This window comes from Salvelinus sp. IW2-2015, unplaced genomic scaffold (genome assembly GCF_002910315.2).
Source record: "Salvelinus sp. IW2-2015 unplaced genomic scaffold, ASM291031v2 Un_scaffold16326, whole genome shotgun sequence".
Classification (NCBI taxonomy): domain Eukaryota; kingdom Metazoa; phylum Chordata; class Actinopteri; order Salmoniformes; family Salmonidae; genus Salvelinus; species Salvelinus sp. IW2-2015.
Window position 1 is genome coordinate 113,872 of NW_019957535.1, and position 20,361 is coordinate 134,232.

The following is a 20,361-nucleotide window of genomic DNA, read 5'->3' on the forward strand; positions in this document are numbered from 1 at the left end:
AACAGACTCCATGAGGTGGTGATGAGGGTCCGACGTCCACAGGTGGGGGTTGTGCTTACAGCCAACACCGTGCAGGACGTTTGGCATTTGCCAGAGAACACCAAGATTGGAAATTCGCCACTGGCGCCCGTGCTCTTCACAGATGAAAGCAGGTTCACACTGAGCACATGTGACAGAGTCTGGAGACGCTGTGGAGAACGTTCTGCTGCCTGCAACATCCTCCAGCATGACCGGTTTGGCGGTGGGTCAGTCATGGTGTGGGTGGCATTTCTTTGGGGGGGCCGCACAGCCTCCATGTGCTCGCCAGAGGTAGCCTGACTGCCATTAGGTACTGAGATGAGATCCTCAGACCCCTTGTGAGACCATATGCTGTGCGGTGGCCCTGGGTTCCTCCTAATGCAAGACAATGCTAGACCTCATGTGGCTGGAGTGTGTCAGCAGTTCCTGCAAGAGGAAGGCATTGATGCTATGGACTGGCCTGCCCGTTCCCCAGACCTGAATCCAATTGAGCACATCTGGGACATCATGTCTCGCTCCATCCACCAAAGCCACGTTGCACCACAGACTGTCCAGGAGTTGGCGGATGCTTTAGTCAAGGTCTGGAGGAGATCCCTCAGGAGACCATCCGCCACCTCATCAGGAGCATGCCCAGGCGTTGTAGGGAGGTCATACAGGCACGTGGAGGCCACACACACTACTGAGCCTCATTTTGACTGTTTTAAGGACATTACATCAAAGTTGGATCAGCCTGTAGTGTGGTTTTCCACTTTAATTTTGAGTGTGACTCCAAATCCAGACCTCCATGGGTTGATAAATTTGATTTCCATTGATCATTTTTGTTGTGATTTTGTTGTCAACTATGTAAAGAAAAAAGTATTTAATAAGAATATTTCATTCATTCAGATCTAGGATGTGTTATTTTAGTGTTCCCTTTATTTTTTTGAGCAGTGTATAAAGTCCCTCACTTGACAGTGCAGGGACCTTTTTTATCTTATTTTTTTACTACTTTCTAAATTGTAGAATAATAGGGAAGACAACAAAACTATGAAATATCACATATGGAATCATGTAGTAACCAAAAAATTACTGAACAAATTTAAATGTATTTGAGATTCTTCTTGTCCTTGAGGACAACTTTGCACACTCCTGACATTCTCTCAACCAGCTTCACCTGAAACATTTTTCCAACAGTCTTGAAGGAGTTCCCACATGCTGAGTACTTGTTGGCTGCTTTTCCTTCACTCTGCAGTCCAACTCATCCCAAAAACCACTCAATTGGGTAGAGGTTGGGTGATTGTGGAGGCCAGGTCATCTGATGTAGCACTCCGATGCAGCACTCCATCACTCCTTCTTGGTCAAATAGCCCTTACACAGCTTGGAGGTGTGTTGGGTCATTGTCATGTTGAAAAACAAATTATAGTCCCACTAAGTGCAAACCAGATGGGATGTCGTATCGCTGCAGAATGCTTTGGTAGCCATGCTGGTTAAGTGTCCCTTGAATTCTAAATGAATCACTGACAGTGTCACCTGCAAAGCACCATCACACCTTCTCTATGTTTCACGGTGGGAACCACACATGCGGAGATCACCAGTTCACCTACTCTGCATCTCACAAAGACACGGCGGTTGGAACCAAAAATCAAAAATTTAGACTCATCAGACCAAAGGACAGATTCCCACCAGTCTAATGTCCATTGCTCGTGTTTCTTGGCCCAAGAAAGTCTCTTCTTCTTATTGGTGTCCCTTAGTAGTGGTTTCTTTGCAGTAATTTGACCATGAAGGCCTGATTCACGCAGTCTCCTCTGAACAATTGATGTGCCTGCTCCTCAGAGTTCAAGTAACAGTCTGAGGGGCAGTTAATTGACGATTTCTGAGGCTGGTAACTAATGAACTTATCCTCTGCAGCAGAGGTAAGAGTCTGGGTCTTCCTTTCCTGTGGCGGTCCTCATGAGAGCCAATTTCTCATCACAGTGCTTGATGTTTCTTTTTAGAAGATTTTACTGACTTTCATATGAGGAAATCAGTCAATTGAAATAAATAAATTAAGCCTCTTGAGTGATGCAGCGGTCTAAGGCATTGCAATCCAATGCTAGCTCCGTCACTACAGATCCTGGTTCGATACTGGGCTGTGTCTCAGTCGGCCGCGACCGGGAGACCCATGAGGCGGTGCACAATTGGCCCAGCGTCATACGGGTTAGGGGAGGGTTTGGCCGGCCGGGATGTCCTCGTCCCATTGCGCTCTAGCGACTCCTGTGGCTCATGCATGCTGACATGTTCTCCAGGTGTACTGTTTCCTCTGACACATTGGTACGGCTGGCTTCTGGGTTAAGCAATCATAGTGTCAAGAAGCAGTGCGGCTTGGCGGGGTTGTGTTTCGCAGGGCACAAGCTCTCGACCTTCACTTCTCCCGAGTCCGTACGGGAGTTGCAACGAGACTGTTACTACCAATTGGGGACACAAAATATCATAATTAGGCCCTATTCTATGGATTTCACATGATTAGGAATACAGATAGTGTGAATCAGAAAACCAGTCAGTTTCTGGTGTAACCATTTGCCTCATGCAGCGTGACACATCTCTTTTGCAAAGTTGATCAGGCTGATGATTGTGGCCTGTGGAATGTTGTCCCTCTCTTCAATGGCTGTGCAAAGTTTCTGGACATTTGTGGGAACTGCAACACGCTGTCGTACACGTTGATCCAGAGCATCCCAAACATGCTCAATGGGTGACATGTCTGGTGACTACGCAGGCATTTAAAGAACTGGGACATTTTCAGCTATTGGGAATTGCGTACAGATCCTTGCGACATGGGGCTGTGCATTATCATGCTAAAACGTGGTGATGCTGGCTGATGATTGTCATGACAATGGGCCTCAGGATCTCGTCACGGGATCTCTATGCATTCAAATTGCGATCGATAAAATGCAATTGTGTTTGTTGTCCGTAGCGTATGCCTGCCCATACCATAACCAAACCCCGCCACCATAGGGCATGCATTAACATCAGAAAACCGCTTGCCCACACAACGCCATACACGCCGGTACAGTTGAAACAGATTAATCTGTGAAGAGCACCATTCTCCAGCGTGCCAGTGGCCATCTAAGGTGAGCAGACCCTGGTGAGGACAACGAGCACGCAGATGAACTTCCCTGAGAGGGTTTCTTACAGTTTGTACTGAAATTCTTCAGTTGTGCAATCCCACAGTTTCATCAGCTGTCCAGGTAGCTGGTCTCAGACATTCCCGCTTGTGAATAAGCTGGCTGTGGAGGTCCTAGGGCTGGCGTGGTTACACATGGTTTGCGGTTGTGAGGCCGGTTAGAGAATTTGCCAGTATGTCCAAAACGACGGATGCAGCTTATGGTAGATAAATAAACATTACATTCTCTGGCAACCGCTCTGGTGGACATTCCTGCAGTCAGCATACCAATTGCACGATCCCTCAACTTGAGACATCTGTGGCATTTTGTTGTGACTGAACTGCACATTTTAATGGCCTTTTGTCCCCAGCACAAGGTGCACCTCTGTAATTATCATGCTGTTTAATCAGCTTCTTGGAATGCCACACCTGTCAGGTGGATGGATTATCTTGGCAAAGGAGAAATGCTCACTAACAGGGAGGTAGACAAATTTGTGCACCAAATTTGAGAGAAATAAGCTTTGTGCGTCTGGAACGTTTTTGGGATCTTTTTATTTCAGCTTGCTGTTTATATTTGTGTGTGTGTGTGTGTGAGAGACGAAACAAACTGTGGTATATCTGCTCTCTCTCTCTCGTTATCCAGTGAACTCATCAGGAGAGACAGCCCTGGACATCGCCAGGAGACTGCAGCACTCCCAGTGTGTAGAACTGGTAAGACATGACTGACACTAGCTGTGACTGAAGTGGCACCCTATTCCACATAGGACTCAGGTCAAAAGTCGTGTACTATGGGCCCTGGTCAAAATTAGTGCACTACATCGGGAAATGGGTCTAATTTGGGACACATTCACTGACCCTTAGTTTACAGTCAACTCCCAGTGCTAATACAGGCTCCCTGCTAAACCTGCTCAGACCCTGTTCAATTTCCTGCCTTCCTTCCTATCATTACGGAACAATAAACAACATGCTCGGTCTCAGATTATTTGTCACAAGTAGCTCGTCGCTTAATCCTCATAGTAAAGTCCATGATGAACGAAATGGACAGTGTGTGTCTGTTTTCAGTTCCTGTCCTCTTATCCTTGGGTGTGTAACCGGGCAACTGTATCTAATATTTCCTGTTGAAAAAGGGATCAGCCAAGTTACCTGATACTTAAGTTGCTGTTTCAGTCAAGGTTGGGGTCAATTTTTTCTTCTTCAGTCAATTCAGCCAAGTTACAATTCCAAATACACATTTTCCAAAGTGAAAAGAGTTGGAGTTGGAATTTATTGAACTTGACCCTCTTTTGTGACAGATTTAAGTAGATGGCCAGCACACGTGAGATTGGTTCTGGGTTCCGAGACTACAGTTTCAGTGGTTTTAACAGTTGCCCCAAAGCTTGAATATGTTAATTCAATTTCTGGATGATATTCAAGTATTTCATGCATTTAATCACTACTGATGGGAGCATACCATGACTTGTATGTTTGTACTCTGAGTGAAATATGGATTTGTAGCTGGATGATTGACGTGTGTCTGTGTGTATTTTAGCTGGAGCTGGCCCAGAGTGGGAAGTTCAACAGTCAAATCCATGTGGAGTACATGTGGGAGACACAGAGCCAGGACCTGTACGACAGTGAAGATGAACTGGATGAGAGGGTACACACACACACACATGCGAACACACACCCAGCAAACACGACCTGGGCGAGCGGGTAAGCACACACATTGTACCACGAAACACTACAACCAATACACTGGGGTAGGAAACCCTGCGGCACTTCATGTTTTTTTTTTTCTTTCTGGAAGACCAGGTGTGTTGAATTTTAGGCAATTACTGAACTGATTTATGAGCTCAGTTGGTCAGGTGTAGTGCGTAGTTGGAGCAAATCCTGCAGCATTCCAGGAACAGTGTTGCCTACCCCCGCACTAGGGTTTAGCATTTCCCTCTGAGTCACTCTGCTCCTATCGCTCACTATTACGCTTGACTTAGTCATGGGGAGATGCAAGAGCAGGTGAGTGAGAGCCAGATGCCCTGTTGCGTTACTTTAGAAATACATCCTTCATTCATAGTTTCCCTGAAGTAATTATTCATCTAAAGTGGTTGGATTGGTGGAAGTAACGCGGTGGTCACTTTGCTTTCACCTATCCAATCACTTGTAGATCTGTCCTTACCTCGAGGAAACAATGACGGAAGGTTGTGTCTTTGACGTATTCGAACCGGGCCAGATACTTTGCCATAAAGGAAGCCTCAGGTAGGCGAGGTGAAGTTTTCACCATATTGCTCACACCTTTCAGATCCAAGTGTCTAGGGGTAAGGGCTGGGCACTAGGCTTTTATGGTCATTAAACAATGAATGTCTCCCCCTCTTCCCCCAAGGTGAGCCTCTTACCCAGGAACCTGCGCTCGTCTCTGCCCTATAACGTGGGCGTGGGCGCCTCGCCCTCCCGCTGGAGCTTCGCCAACGCCCCTGTGGCGTGTAAGACCTACGAAAATGTGGACTTCTTGTACCGTAACCCCCCCGCCAACAGTGCCCCATCTGGCGTCCTTAAGCCCCCACCGCCGCTGCCCGCTAAAGCCATCATGAGAGGTGAGTCTCTGAAACACACACACCTTATCTGTTTCCATTTGATCTCCAAACACTGAAATGAGGGCTCGATTGCAATTTCTCTTTCCATGATTCCTCGCATCTACTTCTCAACTGTATTTGAGGAGCTTCCTTCGTATCTTCCTCACCTTTTGAAAAGGAGGCAAGGATGCGAGGAATCAAGGAAGAACTTATTGAGAAAGAGACTGCCATACAAAACAAAGTCGGTTCCTGTGCCTCTCTTGCTCACCTGCTACCGTCTCCCCCTCTCCCCACCTCCAGGCCGCTCGGACCCCCAGATATCCGTGTCCACCCAGGACGGGGGCCGCAAATCCCCCCGGCGCTGCTGCTCTAACCCTGCCCCCCAGTCCAGCCCCCCGTCCCCCATGTTGGAGGGTCAGGCCCAGGGGGGGCGGCCACCAAGATCACCCCACGGCCAGGGGGGTCAGGTGAGGGGACAGAGACCGACCGCAGCATGGGAGGGTCAGGCTAATAGTGGCTCCTGGTCTGGGGCCTTAGACAGCAGCACCAAGTCCAGCTCCCCTCAGAACCACATAGGACCCGTCAGGTAATAAATAGCAAGACGTTTTTTACTTTAAAAGCCCTTTTCCTGATAGAAGCATCAAACATTTTGTTTTGTCACAACACCCATTTAAGAAAGATAATTCCCATCCTAAGAACTGTTTTGGGGAATACAGCTTTTGTTTTGCTGTGCGCTTTTGGACAGCACGCCACAGGGCACAGTTACTTTATCTAACAGCGCCCTCTATTGGCACCTAGTGAGTTTCCTCAGAGGTAGTCAGTAAACAATTCAAATCCAGCCTACTCTCTAACAGTAATGTCCCCAACGAACCCCTGCTTTCTCAATGTCAAATGCTAAGGAATGTGATTGATGATAAAAATAACATAGCATTTTGCGTAACATGCATACATGTACAGCACACTTGACATTTCATGTATTCAATGTGTCCTATCCCAGTGAGCACAAGACGTTGAAAAGCAGTCAACCAAAAATACTTATTTTCAACCAACGTATTTTGCTCATAGGGATGAATCTGTGTGTAGGGGAAGTCCTTATGAGTGTTTTACCAACATGTCCCCTCTTCCGCCACCTAGCTCAGAGAAGACGACATCGTACAGGAGGACCAATAGTGGAGGACATGGGAAGTCTTCTACAGCCGGGACCTCTCCCAGCTGTGTGGCACTTGGCAGTCAGGAGGAGCTCTACTGCAGCTTCGTGACTAACGACTCCGCCCCCGGCTCCACCCCTTCAGCCACACCCACCACCTCGCCCATCACTGTGCCCGCCCCGCGCCCTCGCAGAAATGCCATGGTACATATAATAGGCTACCGCTAGCATGCACGCAGAGACATAAAAAAAAAATTGTTCATGAGTTCACCTGGATATATAGAAAAACTGCTTAATTTCCAGAATCACTTAAACATTACTGTCTAATCTGTGTATATCTCATATGGTTTGTATAAGTATGTGTTCTAACATCGTATAACTGCTGTACAATGTTTTTGTATGAGAAAATAGTAATCAATCAAATTGATTGATTGATTTATAAAGCTTTTTACATCAGCAGATGTCATAAAGTGCTTATACAGTGATGCGCGGGTTGACTCATAACCCGCAGTCACCGCTGTTATATCTGCGGTGCGGGCGGGTTTATGGTCACTAAATATTGTGTGGATGAAGGGCGGGTGGGTGGTGAGCGGGTTGGATAAAGAGAGAACCCCAAAATGTATAAATCTTGTCAAGTTCAGATCTATAGGCTACGTAAAGGTTTTTCTTGTATTTCTTAGGCCATTAGGGCCTAAATGTACGCGCTCCAAATAAATGTTGAAGAAAACGTCACTGTTCAATAAATCTTCAAGAGATAAAAAGGGAACTGTACAGTGCATTTTCTATATTTATGGGTTAAGGTTGGGTGCGGGCCTCAGATTTTATCACATATTATCAGGCTGTTGAGGACGGCTTATTAGCAATTGCGAGTTGGTGCGAGTAAACAAACAGCTGACCCGCGCATCACTATAACACAATGTGAAAATATGAGCAATAGAATATAACCGAAAAAGACTAACATGGATATCATTGGCTGCTTATACTCCACATGCAGCAAGTAGGCATTTTGGTACATACTTGTATGCCTGTATAAGATTGTGTCTGTAAAGTGCGTCTGTGTGTGTGAGGTATCTAAGAGCCGGCCGACACAGAAGAAGGTAAAGGCGCTGGTGGACTGCAGAGCTGTCAGCTCGGACCAGCTGGCCTTCTTCAAGGATGAGGTCATCGTAGTCACAGCCACCGAGGACCCCCACTGGTGGGTGAGTAGAAATAAACCTCTTATTTACCGTTATGCGTTTGTTTTATATTTTCATTCATTTTTTAACGAGAGGTTTAACACAAAGTTCAGCTGGTTAATTGTCTTCCAACCTAGCTCTTTTTTTTCTTTTTTTTAACCTAGTCTCATTGAGATAAATCTCTTGCTATATCTTATCACGGAAGAAAACTGTTTTTTTCTTTGTATCACGTTCAGCATAAAGACAAAAAATACCTAGGCATAGAGAGAGGCCTTACATTAATTTCCCTGTATCTTCAATATATCCCTCCGTGTTCTCCATCTATCTGGGCATTGATCTTGATTGTTTCTACGCCTACAGGTTGGCCACATCGAGGGCTATCCATCCAGAAGTGGGACATTCCCAGTGAACTATGTCCATAAACTAGAGGACTGACTAGCCATGGAATAACCCTACGCCCTTACGCCCTACGCACTACCCTAACGCTTACTGCGCCACTTACCTGGGAAACCAAAAGGCTCTAACGATATTCTCAACTTTGATGTGTTGTGATCCAAGGGCTATATAATCTGCATACACTCAATTGTATATACAGACGGTGCACTTAAGGAAGTCACTATAAAATGAAAGAGTGTAATCTAGGCTTTAACTGATCAAAGCACAGGGAGGAATGCCACCCTAAAAGAAAAGCGGGATGAGAAAAGCCTCCCTCCACCTTCGACCGCTCCAGTTGTAAAACATACAAGTATTAAATGGTATTTACCACAACTCACGGCTCGGGGAAAATGATAACTACAGTCCCAGCCACATAACTGTTGGAGCTAGAATTGCTGCGTGTGTTTGTGTGTGCGTCGGCCTATGCGTGTGAGCGTAACTGTTGGATTACTTGTCAATGGCATACATACTGTACTATACTGGAGTCTGGAGAAGAGAGAACATGTACTCTATAAGAGAGGATGAATAGCCTACGTTGTCCACTGCCTTCCTGGAAACTAAAGAGACTAGGAGATTCATGCCATGTCATTCACAGTTGTCGGGACTCTGAGCCAGATGCAATGAATACCTGCTCAGTGACCGGTGGCGTTGATGTCTGGGGCTGGAACGACCTGGAACTGAAAGCCAGACAAAGTGCCTTTGTGGCTGCCAGCCTGTCTCCCTGGGCCTCCGGGGCTCTCAGGCTGACGCTCTAAAATGGAACCCCAGCCCCTAAGCTGGTTTTGGGCCAGACTCCAGCACTGACTGGAGGTCTGGCTGGAGCGTGTGATTCAGTTTCCTCCAGTCTCCAGATGCAGAGGAGTCTCTACACAGTATGCATGGTTTGGCAGGGGACAGGAAGAGACTGTCACTGCAGTGAAATACACAGAGCTGGATATTCAGTAGGCACCAAATGGACTGAAACAGGAGAAGACTAAATGAACTGATCGAATAAGAAATGTTCGTATGCGTTGCAAAATGTTGTCTGTTACTTACTCTAATGCACCAGGAATCTGGCAGAATGCTGTCAATACAATTTCATAAGCGCTTTTAATGCCACTAATAGGGAACAAAAGCTCAGTATGAGATCTGACTGTTAAACCAGTTGTACAAGACACTTATCTGTCCACAAGTGAAACTATGCCTGCTATGGGGATGATGGGCTCTCGTAGGACAGACCACAATACAACCCTTATAGAGACGGGGATCTGTAGCTTTTTGGCTGTGCAGGTGATTCTACGCCTGTTTGCATTCCTGTAGTTCAACAGGGGGTTATTGAAGGTTTGCTTAGCGTTCTATAGATCGAGTCACTGCCAATAAATATACAAGCAGAGAACTGCGTGATCGCTTGAATGTGCATGGATCCAGGGACGGACTGTAAAATGAGGGCAAACCATTGAGTGCACGTTGCACTCTGTTGTACAAATGTAAAAAACCACATCTGTTGCATGTTGTTGGAAACATTTTATATACAACATTTATATCACCCAGTGTTGTAAAATTGCTGAGTATCAGATTCGATGCATTATCTTTACATACTGTATCAAACTTTCTCATCTTCCCGCTACTCACGCGCTCTCATGTAAATGATGCTTGTTAGTTGTGAACATCAATTCGATTCTATAAACTCTTATCTGTGCCAGTGGAGCAACGAGGCATGGGGTTTGGACTAGGTGGTAGCCCAAAGGGCCCAGTCAGTCTACAGTGCACTCTACTGACTCTACCCAACTGAGACAGAGGAATGAGAGGTGTGTTGGAGCCCCCCCGGGCCCTATATACACTTTAATTTGGACCGTGAGCTTGAATAGGGCTGCGTCTTCTGTCATTTTTCTTTTATAGGTACTATCGGATCAGGGGTTGTGAGGGCGAGGAAGCAAGGGAAGAAAGCGATTTGACATTACTGGACTAATGGAATGTATGGCGAGCTAAGTGAAGGCACTTGTTGTTCTTCCATGCCTTCGTATCGTTGACCATCTATAGATCCCGAATCGATCTCGACGGTTGAGACATTATCACATGGTTTCTGTGAAGTTCTATCTTACATTATCAATATAATGGAATATTTCTGTCATTTCATTATTAGCAACTATTTGTAATATAGTATGTTTTGCACTCTTTGTCCTTTCCACGCGTGATTTTTAAGCTCCACTAGCAATCATTAAAGAAGACTGTTAACATCTGATAGTTTTATGCTGTGTTCCATATTTGTATTATGGAGAGTTTGGTCACTTTCAGAATGGATTTACATTATATACAGTGGGGCAAAAAAGGATTTAGTCAGCCACCAATTGTGCAAGTTCTCCCACTTAAAAAGATGAGAGAGGCCTGTAATTTTCATCATAGGTACACTTCAACTATGACAGACAAAATGAGGGGGAAAAATCCAGAAAATCACATTGTAGGATTTTTAATGAATTTATTTGCAAATTATGGTGGAAAATAAGTATTTGGTCAATAACAAAAGTTTATCTCAATACTTTGTTATATACCCTTTGTTGGCAATGACAGAGGTCAAACATTTTCTGTAAGTCTTCACAAGGTTTTCACACACTGTTGCTGGTATTTTGGCCCTGAAGTTACAGGTCTGTGAGAGCCAGAAATCTTGCTTGTTTGTAGGTGACCAAATACTTATTTTCCACCATAATTTGCAAATAAATTCATAAAAAATCCTACAATGTGATTTTCTGGATTTTTTTTCTTCATTTTGTCTGTCATAGTTKAAGTGTACCTATGATGAAAATTACAGGCCTCTCATCTTTTTAAGTGGGAGAACTTGCACAATTGGTGGCTGACTAAATACTTTTTTGCCCCACTACAACTACATGTATTGATGCATGAAACTTTTGTCATAAATAACACATGAGAGGGAATTATGTAAAATATTCATGCCTTCAGTATCCAAAAATAGTGTAGAGCAGAATGCCTGAGATGGATTGCATGTGATAGATACTGGAACTAAAAATAGTTCAATTGTTTTTCTGATTTGCTTAGAAATCTCATCCTCATGACGCACACTCTTATAAATCGAAATACTGACGGTATAAGACTGTAGTTTTATGGAAAACATCCAATAGACAAATATTTGCTCTGACGTTAGATGAGAGTAACAAGCTAAATAGCTTGCATGTATTCATAAAGCTCTCACTAAAACATGTTGACCATTACAATCACTAAAAAGGTATTTAAAACGGAACACTCAATTAAATTTGTATAACATTCCTCAACCTACCCCTAACAAAAACACAAATATCCTCCACCCCTACTTTACCTTCCAACCACTCTGTCATCCACTCAAACATCAGCCAAAACCCCTAGGATTAATACAGTACAGCTCCGGTCACCTAGTACAGGGATTACCATTATACACAGCCTGTGTAGGGATACAACCTTTTGAGTGCTCTAACTGCGTGTGCACAGGTTCGTATGTGCACACACACACACACACACACACAACACACACCACACACACACCACACACACACACACCACACACACACACACACACAGGCATAATGGGACCAGAGAGCATGGGATGGACTGGTCCTCAGAGTGGAAAGTAGAACTGTTTGGATCATTATCCCGGGGCGGGCGTCAGTGAGGCGGCTGGTTGCAAGATGGTCGCCTCGCTTCAGGTCCTTAGAAAACTATGCAGTTATTTGTTTTTTTATGTACTATTTCTTACATTGTTAGCCCAGAAAATCTCTAGTGTTATTACATACAGCCGGGAAGAACTATTGGATATAAAAGCGACGCCAACTTACCATCATTATGACCAGGAATACGCCTTTCCCGAAGCGGATCCTTTGTTCGAACCTCCACCCTGGACATGCGATCTTATCCCAGAGGCCGTCCCAAAACAACGCGGTCGCCGCAGGAGAGGCTGACGGAGCGGCCTACTGGTCAGACTCAGAAGGCGAGCACACCATCCACCGCTTCTGAGTATATTACTCGCCAATGTCCAATCCCTAGATAACAAGGTGGACGAAATTAGGGCACGAGTTGCCTTCCAGAGAGTCATCAGAGATGGTAACATTCTCTGTTTCACGGAAACATGGCTCACTCGGGATATGTTGTCAGTTGATACAGCCACCTGGTTTCTTCATGCATCGTGCAGACAGAAACAAACATCTCTCTGGTAAGAAGAAGGGTGGGGCTGTATGCCTTGTGATTAAACCATGAATCGTTAATCATAACAACATACAGGAACTCAAGTATTTTTGTTCACCCGACCTAGAATTCCTTATAATCAAATGCCGACCGCATTATCTTCCAAGAGAATTCACTTAGATTATAGTCACAGCCGTGTATATTCCCCCCCAAGCAGATCCCTCGTCGGCTCTGAAAGAACTTCACTGGACTTAATGTAAACTGGAAACCATACATCCTGAGGCTGCATTTATTGTAGCTGGGGATTTTAACAAAGCTAACCTAAGAACCATAGTTCTAAATTCTATCAGCATATCAAATGCGACGAGCTGGTAGCTTTCTGGATAGTTGCTACTCGAACTTCCGGCAATGCATACAAAGCCTGCCCTGCCTTTTGGCATATCTGACCATGACTCCATTTTTTGTTGCTCCCAGCCTATAGACAGAAACTAAAACAAGAAACACCGTGCTCAGGTCAATACAACGCTGGTCCGACCAATCGGATTCCACGCTTCAAGATTGCTTCGATCACGTGGACTGGGATATGCTCCGGAGGGCCTCAGACAACAACATTGATGTATACGCTGACTGTGAGCGAGTTTATTAGCAAGTGCATCGGCGATGTCGTACCCTCTGTGGCCATTAAAACATTCCCTAACCAGAAACCGTTGATTGATGGAAGCATTCACGTGAAACTGAAAGCGTGAACCACCGCTTTTAATCATGGCAAGGCGACCGGAAACGCAACTGAATACAAAGAGTGCAGCTATTCCCTCCAAGGCAATCGAACAAGCTAAGCGTCAGTGTAGAGTCGCAATTCAACGGCTCAGACACGAGACGTATGCGGCAGGGTCTACAGTCAATCACGGATTACAAAAAGAAAACCAGCCCTGTCGCAGACACACCGTCTTGCGCCCAGACAAATTAAACAACTTCTTTGCTCGCTTTGAGGACAAAACAGTGCCACTGACACGGCCTGCTACCAAAGCCTGTGGGCTCTCCTTCTCCGTGGCCAACATGCGTTAAACGTGTTAACCATCACAATGCTGCTGGCCCAGACGGCATCCCTAGCCGCATCCTCAGCGCATGCGCAGACCAGCTGGCTGGTGTGTTTAGGGACATATTCAACCAATCTCTATCCCAGTCTGTTGTCCCCACATGCTTCAAGCTGGCCACCATTGTTCCTGTCCCCACATGCTTCAAGATGGCCACCATTGTTCCTGTCCCCACATGCTTCAAGATGGCCACCATTGTTCCTGTCCCCACATGCTTCAAGATGGCCCCCATTGTTCCTGTTCCCAAGAAAGCTAACGTAACTGACCTGAAAGACTATCGCCCCGAAGCACTCACTTCTGTCATCATGAAGTGCTTTGAGACTAGTCAAGGACCATATCACCTCCACCCTACCTGATACCCTAGACCCACTCCAATTTGTTTACCGCCCCCATAGGTCCACTGACGATGCAATCGCCATCACACTGTTCCTAGGCCGTCATTGTAAATACGAATTTGTTCTTAACTAACTTGCCTCGTTAAATAAAATAAAAATCAACACTGGGGCCCCACAAGGGTGCGTTCTCAGCCCTCTCCTGTACTCCCTGTTCACCCATGACTGCGTGGCCATGCACGCTTCCAACTCTATCATCAAGTTTGCAGACGACACTACAGTGGTAGGCCTGGTTACCAACAACGACGAGACAGCATACAGGGAGGAGGTGAGGGCCCTCGGAGTGTGGTGTCAGGAAAATAACCTCTCACTCAACGTCAACAAAACAAAGGAGATGATTGTGGACTTCAGGAAACAGCAGAAGGAGCTCCCCCCTATCCACATCGATGGGACAGTAGTGGAGAAAGGGGAAAATTTTACACGTACACATCACGGACAAACTGAAAGGGTCCACCCACACACATAGCATAGTGAAGAAGGCGCAACAGCGCCTCTTCAACCTCAGGAGGCTGAAGAAATGTGGCTTGTCATCTAAAACACTCACAACCTTTTTACAGATGCACAATCGAGAGCATCCTGTTGGGTTGTATCACCGCCTCGTACGGCAATTGCACCACCCTCAACCGCAAGGCTCTCCAGAGGGTAGTGCAGTCTGCACAACGCATCACCGGTGGCAAACTACCTGCCCTCCAGGACACCTACAGCACCCGATGTCACAGGAAGGCAAAAAAGATCAAGGACAACAACCACCGAGCCACTGCCTGTTCACCCCGCTATCATCCAGAAGGCGAGGTCAGTAACAGGTGCATCAAAGCTGGGAGCCCGAGAGGCTGAAAAACAGCTTCTATCTCAAGGCCATCATACTATTAAACAGCCATCCCTAATATAGAGTGGCTGCTGCCAACATACTCAAATCTCTGGCCACTTAAATAAACAGACTTAATAAAGGTATCACTAGTCATTTTAAATAAAGCCACTTTGTTTACATATCCTACATTACTCATCTCATGTGTATATACTGTATTCTACACCATCTACTGCATCTTGCCTATTCCTGATCACTCAATCGCTCATTCATATATTTATATGTACATATTCTCAATCATCCCTTTACATTTGTTGTGTATAAGGTAGTTGTTGTGAATTTGTTAGATTTAACTGCATAGTCAGAACTAGCTTTTCGCTACACTCGCATTAACATCTGCTAACCATGTGTATGTGACCAATAAAATGTGATTTGTCTAAGGGGCTCTATTCAATCAGATCCGCTTCAGCCGACGTCCACATAGCGGTTATTTTGGCGGCGTCGGAGCTGGAACTGTGTAAGAGCTTTCAAATCCACAAGCGGCTCCCGGAAAGTATACCTAAAGGTCTGAATCTAGGCCCAAGTGACGGGTATTAGACCATTACTGGCTCAGGCGACAGACAGGAAAAGAGGGTCAGGATTGTGTTGAGTCAAGAATTAGGCCAGGGCCCATATTGTGCTGATCCCTGTCCATGTACTCTTATTAATTATGCTCTAGAAGGCTAAACTGATCCTGGACCAGTGATAAGTGTGTGTGTGTGTACGTTTAACTGGGTGAACCACACACAGGACCCACGACGGCAACAGACGTTAGCCACATGGCTTAGCCTTGGATGTGCTGTACAGTGTTATTAGATACAGTATTTCAGGTTAGCGTCTTAACTGTCATGCTGTATGTAATACTGTACATTCATAAATGGCATCCTGTATCATAAATCATCCTATCATATAGGACATTAAAAATGATGTCATATATACAGTACCAGCTCATAATAAAATCCAGCACAGGCTCTGTATTACTCAGATCAGTATTAGAATAGGTAAGTCTAGTTTTTCATTAAAATATATGTATAAATATATACTGGTGTCATGGATAAATTTCCAAACTGGCCCAATTCCATCATGCCCACCAAATCATCAACCTCATCCCTAGTTGGCATATACCTCTCTAGCTGGTGAGTGTTCTGGCACAAAATGGCTCCCGTGCATCACCCAGGTGGGTGGTGTACGAGTTGAGTTCCCCTCTACTATGTAAAGGCTTTGAGTACCTTTAGTTGGTAGAAACGCACTTTGGGTGCTTTTCCGATTCCATCTTAGGAATGTATGCTTTTCCTACACGCTTCTCAGTATTTGGTATTCAGACTTAACTTATTCAGTAGCCAACATGCTCTGCAGGTCTGGCTACCTTGCGCGCTCTGAATACATTTCATTAAACTGCTGAAAACCCTCCCACTTGCTGGCCAATATTTTCCCTTGGAGTATTCATTCAATTAACAACTAACTTTCAGCAAGCTGAAAGGGCACTCAACATTGACACAAATTAACGATAAGTGGCAGAAATAAATTGAAGATTGTGGAAGCTGTTTTTCTGTTAGACTTCAATGCCACTTTAGACATTATCGATCATAATCCGCTGCTTAAAAAACATGTTATTGCTTTACATCCTTTGCCATGTCGTGGATCGAGTGTTACACAGAGGGTGTTCTTTAATGGATACCTATCTAAAGTAAACCAGGTAGAGTTAGGCATACTTCAAAGTATTTTTCAATTTTTATCTTCCACTAGACTTGAGTAAAGTCAGTCTTATTTTTTATTTTTTATTACCCCATTTTCATGGTATCCAATTGGGAGTTAGTCTTGTCTCATCGGTGCAACTCCCGTACGGACTCGGGAGAGGCGAAGGTCGAGAGCCGTACAACGGTGTCAGCGTGCACTGCCTGCCACAGGAGTCACTTGTGTGCGATGGGACAAGGACATCCCTGCCGGCCAAACCTGGACAACACTGGACCAATTGTGAGCTGCCTCATGGGCCTGGACTCAAACCCACAAACTCTAGTGGCACAGCTCCTTAGACCACTATGCCACTCGGGAGGCCAAAGCCAGTGTGTCTTTGTACACTGATGACTCAACATTATACACAGCAGCTACCACTGCCAATTTTATTTTACCTTTATTTAACTAGGCAAGACAGTTAAGAACAAATTCTTATTTACAATGACAGCCTAGGAACAGTGGGTTAACTGCCTTGTTCAGGGGCAGAACGACAGATTTTTACCCTGTCGGCGCAGTGATTTGATCTAGCAACCTTTCGGTTACTGGCCCAAAGCTTTAACTACTAGGCTACCTGCCGCCCTGGGAGCCACTTGTGGATTTTAAAGCTCTTACACAGTTCCAGCTCCGCCGCCGCCAAAACAACCGCTATGTGAATGTCGGCTGAAGCGGATCTGATTTGAATAGAGCCCCTTAGACAAATCAAATCAAAAGTTATTGGCCACATACACATGGTTAGCAGATGTTAATGCGAGTGTAGCGATACTTAAACATATGCAGTCAGTTTTAGAATGGGTGGCTACTAATAAGCTAGTTTTAAATATATAAAAAATGTAATTCGCTAAACCTCATGTCAATCCTGTAGGGCCCGATTCTGACCCGAGTTAGGCGCAAGTAAATAGAATGGAATTACTTTTTTATGTACTTTTCTCTCTATGCGTATTCTGACCATGATCTTAAGCATGAGAATAGCATGCTATTCATTAGGTTGGAAATAGATTAAGGTGTGGTGGAGTTGTCTACAGATGCACAGTGTTCTGACTTAATTCCCTAATAATTCCACAACCTTTACATGTGAGGAAACCATGAACAAGGTCTAGTGAACCTACCGGTTTCAAGTGGAAAAAGCATCTACTTTTATTTTTTCCGATAGAAATAACACCATTCTCGATGCATTGTAATTTACAACTTGATAAATGCTAGGTAAATGAGTAATCTGTTTGGAGAAGGGGATTGTAAATATAAATGACACTTGTTTTAGACCTTATAATCACTGGAGACAAATGTGAAACCATTCATGAAAGATTAGTGGAATCTGTGTGGGTAGCTGGACAGGTAGGAAGACTGACAGTGAAGGGGGTCAGAGGTCAGAGGACAAAGGAATGGATGAGACTGAGGCAGGAGTTACTTTAACCATAAAGTGGTATATTTACTGGGTAGTCTGTACTGCATAACGAAGGAAACTGAATAACATGTATCCAATCAAATTCATAATCACAAAGATCAAATCATAACAATCATTCATTATTAACATAATTAGGTAATTCAGTTCAATAAGAAGTCAATAGGAATCATCCTTGAGTCATTTAGGCTCGTAACTATTCATCATAATAATGAGAAGAATAATACAAATCAGTGGTCGGTTATTCAATCTATAACCCCCATTAGTTTGATATCAGAATCGATCAGTTCAGCAAACAATGACGTTTCATATTTCACCCTTTCAAGTTTGTCTTCATATGTACATGTAATTGTATTACATATTAACCATATATCGATGGCATAATTGACCTGTGATGATCTGTAGGGCCGTGATCATTGACCATTTACGTTACATAATAGGTTTGAAACGTGCGCTCCAAGACACGGTCCGCGGTAATAACTATAAACAATAACTGATGGCCCGCTCTCCCGATCGCAACAGATAGTTCAGATGAAAGGTAACAGATTCGGTGGATTCATGGACGCCCAGAACGTCTCGATTAGACGGAGTTAATGAAGAGAAAGCAGCGATTTCCTACTTTTAATGAGTTGAGATCTGTCGGACATTTCCACCTGACCTAATTAAAGCGCCCCTGGTCCAGCTGAGCAAGTGGCCATGAATTAAAGGATTCTTCCACCAACTCCATGGGCCTTTTCTACAATTCACATGAAAGCAAACGGAAGCATATCAACTTTCCCACAGTAAAGCTTAAGAAACGCTGTGCCGTTATGTCAGATTTGAAACTGTACGGCCTTTTAACTTGCAAGGATGGGCACTCTCGCATGTCTTAATTATAGGCTACCCTGTCTTCCTCTCTCCTATTTCAATCACGTTAAATATTATCCACTATCAGTATCGACTGTCAGTCGACCTAACAACCACACGTTTTCAACTGCCTATTTACTGTTAGTTCCCTTCATTTGGTATAGCCTACATTATCTTTCCATTTAATTATATTGTTTTGTTAACCTTAATTTGCTTCCTCTGTAAACGCTGTCACTGCCGTGTGGTTTTGCTGAGGATCATTAACATTTTATAATATAAAAATATATATATACATTGTAGGCTAATTAAATCGTTATGGAGCGGTGAGCAGACCAAGCTGTAAATTTGAACCGACGCATGGCGCAACACTTGGAACTGTGATGACACGGCCATGGTTAGTGTAGGCAATAGATGAGGGTATAGCCTACTATTGTACACTACACAAACCACCGTTTTTCTTTATTTTGTGCGTAAAGGCTCTCCAAACCTGTTTTTATTTTTTTTATGATTCATAAATACTTTACTAAACCTAAATAATCTACAAAATCCAAGTATTTTTTTGTCTAGCAATTGGTGCTGAAACGGAGACGAATATACATATATTTAGATGGCTTTCTTTCATTGATCCCTGATATTCTGAACCTGTTCTCTCGAGTCGGTCAACAAAATTCGAACTAAAAGGTACACCGTATTTAAAGGGAACGCTTAAGATACATGTATTGAAAACCCTATTGAATGAAAACTCCATGAGAATCTGTTGGCCAGCAAGTGGGAGGGTTTTCAGCAGTTGAATGAAATGTATTTAGAGCGTGCAAGGTAGCCACGCCTGCAGAGCACTTTACATGACTGAATACGTTAATTCTGAATTCCAAATACTGAGAAGTGTGTAGGAAATCTGGTGTAGGAAAGGCATAAATTCCTAAATTGGGATCGGCCTGTAATTAATAATGTGGCAATTGAGCAAGTTGAGACTAATCTGCTTATTGTAAACCAAAATAGACAAAACCTATTGATGCAACGGTAGCTAAGATGGGGAGAGGTCTTTCCATGATAACGTGCTGCTCTGCTTTCTTGACATCACAATCAACCAAACAAGTCCTACAGGCCCTAGTTGTATCACACCTGGTTTATTGCCCAGTTATATAGTCAAGTGCTACAAAGGAGGACATGGGTATATTACAGTTAGCTCAGAACAGAGCAGCACGGCTGGCCCTTAAATGTACACGGAAGTCTAATATCAATAACATACATGTCAATCTCTACTGGCTCAAAGTAGAAGAGAGACTGACTGCATCACTACTTGTCTTTTTGAGAAGGTGTTGATGTGTCGAAAGCACAGAACACGCAGCTCAGACACCCATACATACCCCACAAGACGTGCCACCAGGGGTCTCTTCACAGTCCGCAAGTCCAGAACAGACTCTGGGAAACAGAAAACTATATACATGACTACATGGAACTCTTCCT

The 20,361-nt window shown here is 44.3% G+C and overlaps 1 protein-coding gene across 3 annotated transcripts in view; it reads left to right on the forward strand.

The window, feature by feature from the left end:
- Positions 1 to 10,658, forward strand: part of asap3 (ArfGAP with SH3 domain, ankyrin repeat and PH domain 3) — a 53,428-nt gene extending 42,770 nt beyond the window's left edge. Inside the window, exons 20-26 of one of the 3 annotated variants that reach the window (XM_024146218.2) lie at positions 3,780 to 3,847; positions 4,665 to 4,772; positions 5,493 to 5,703; positions 5,983 to 6,268; positions 6,817 to 7,033; positions 7,897 to 8,024; positions 8,365 to 10,658. In XM_024146218.2, coding sequence (XP_024001986.1) covers positions 3,780 to 3,847; positions 4,665 to 4,772; positions 5,493 to 5,703; positions 5,983 to 6,268; positions 6,817 to 7,033; positions 7,897 to 8,024; positions 8,365 to 8,413 — 1,067 coding nt within the window. In that variant the 3' untranslated portion in view covers positions 8,414 to 10,658. Of the gene's footprint in view, positions 1 to 3,779; positions 3,848 to 4,664; positions 4,773 to 5,492; positions 5,704 to 5,982; positions 6,269 to 6,816; positions 7,034 to 7,896; positions 8,029 to 8,364 lie in introns of all 3 variants that reach the window. The other 2 variants (XM_024146217.2, XM_024146216.2) reach the window with 2 other exon arrangements.
- Positions 10,659 to 20,361: the final 9,703 nt, after the last annotated feature.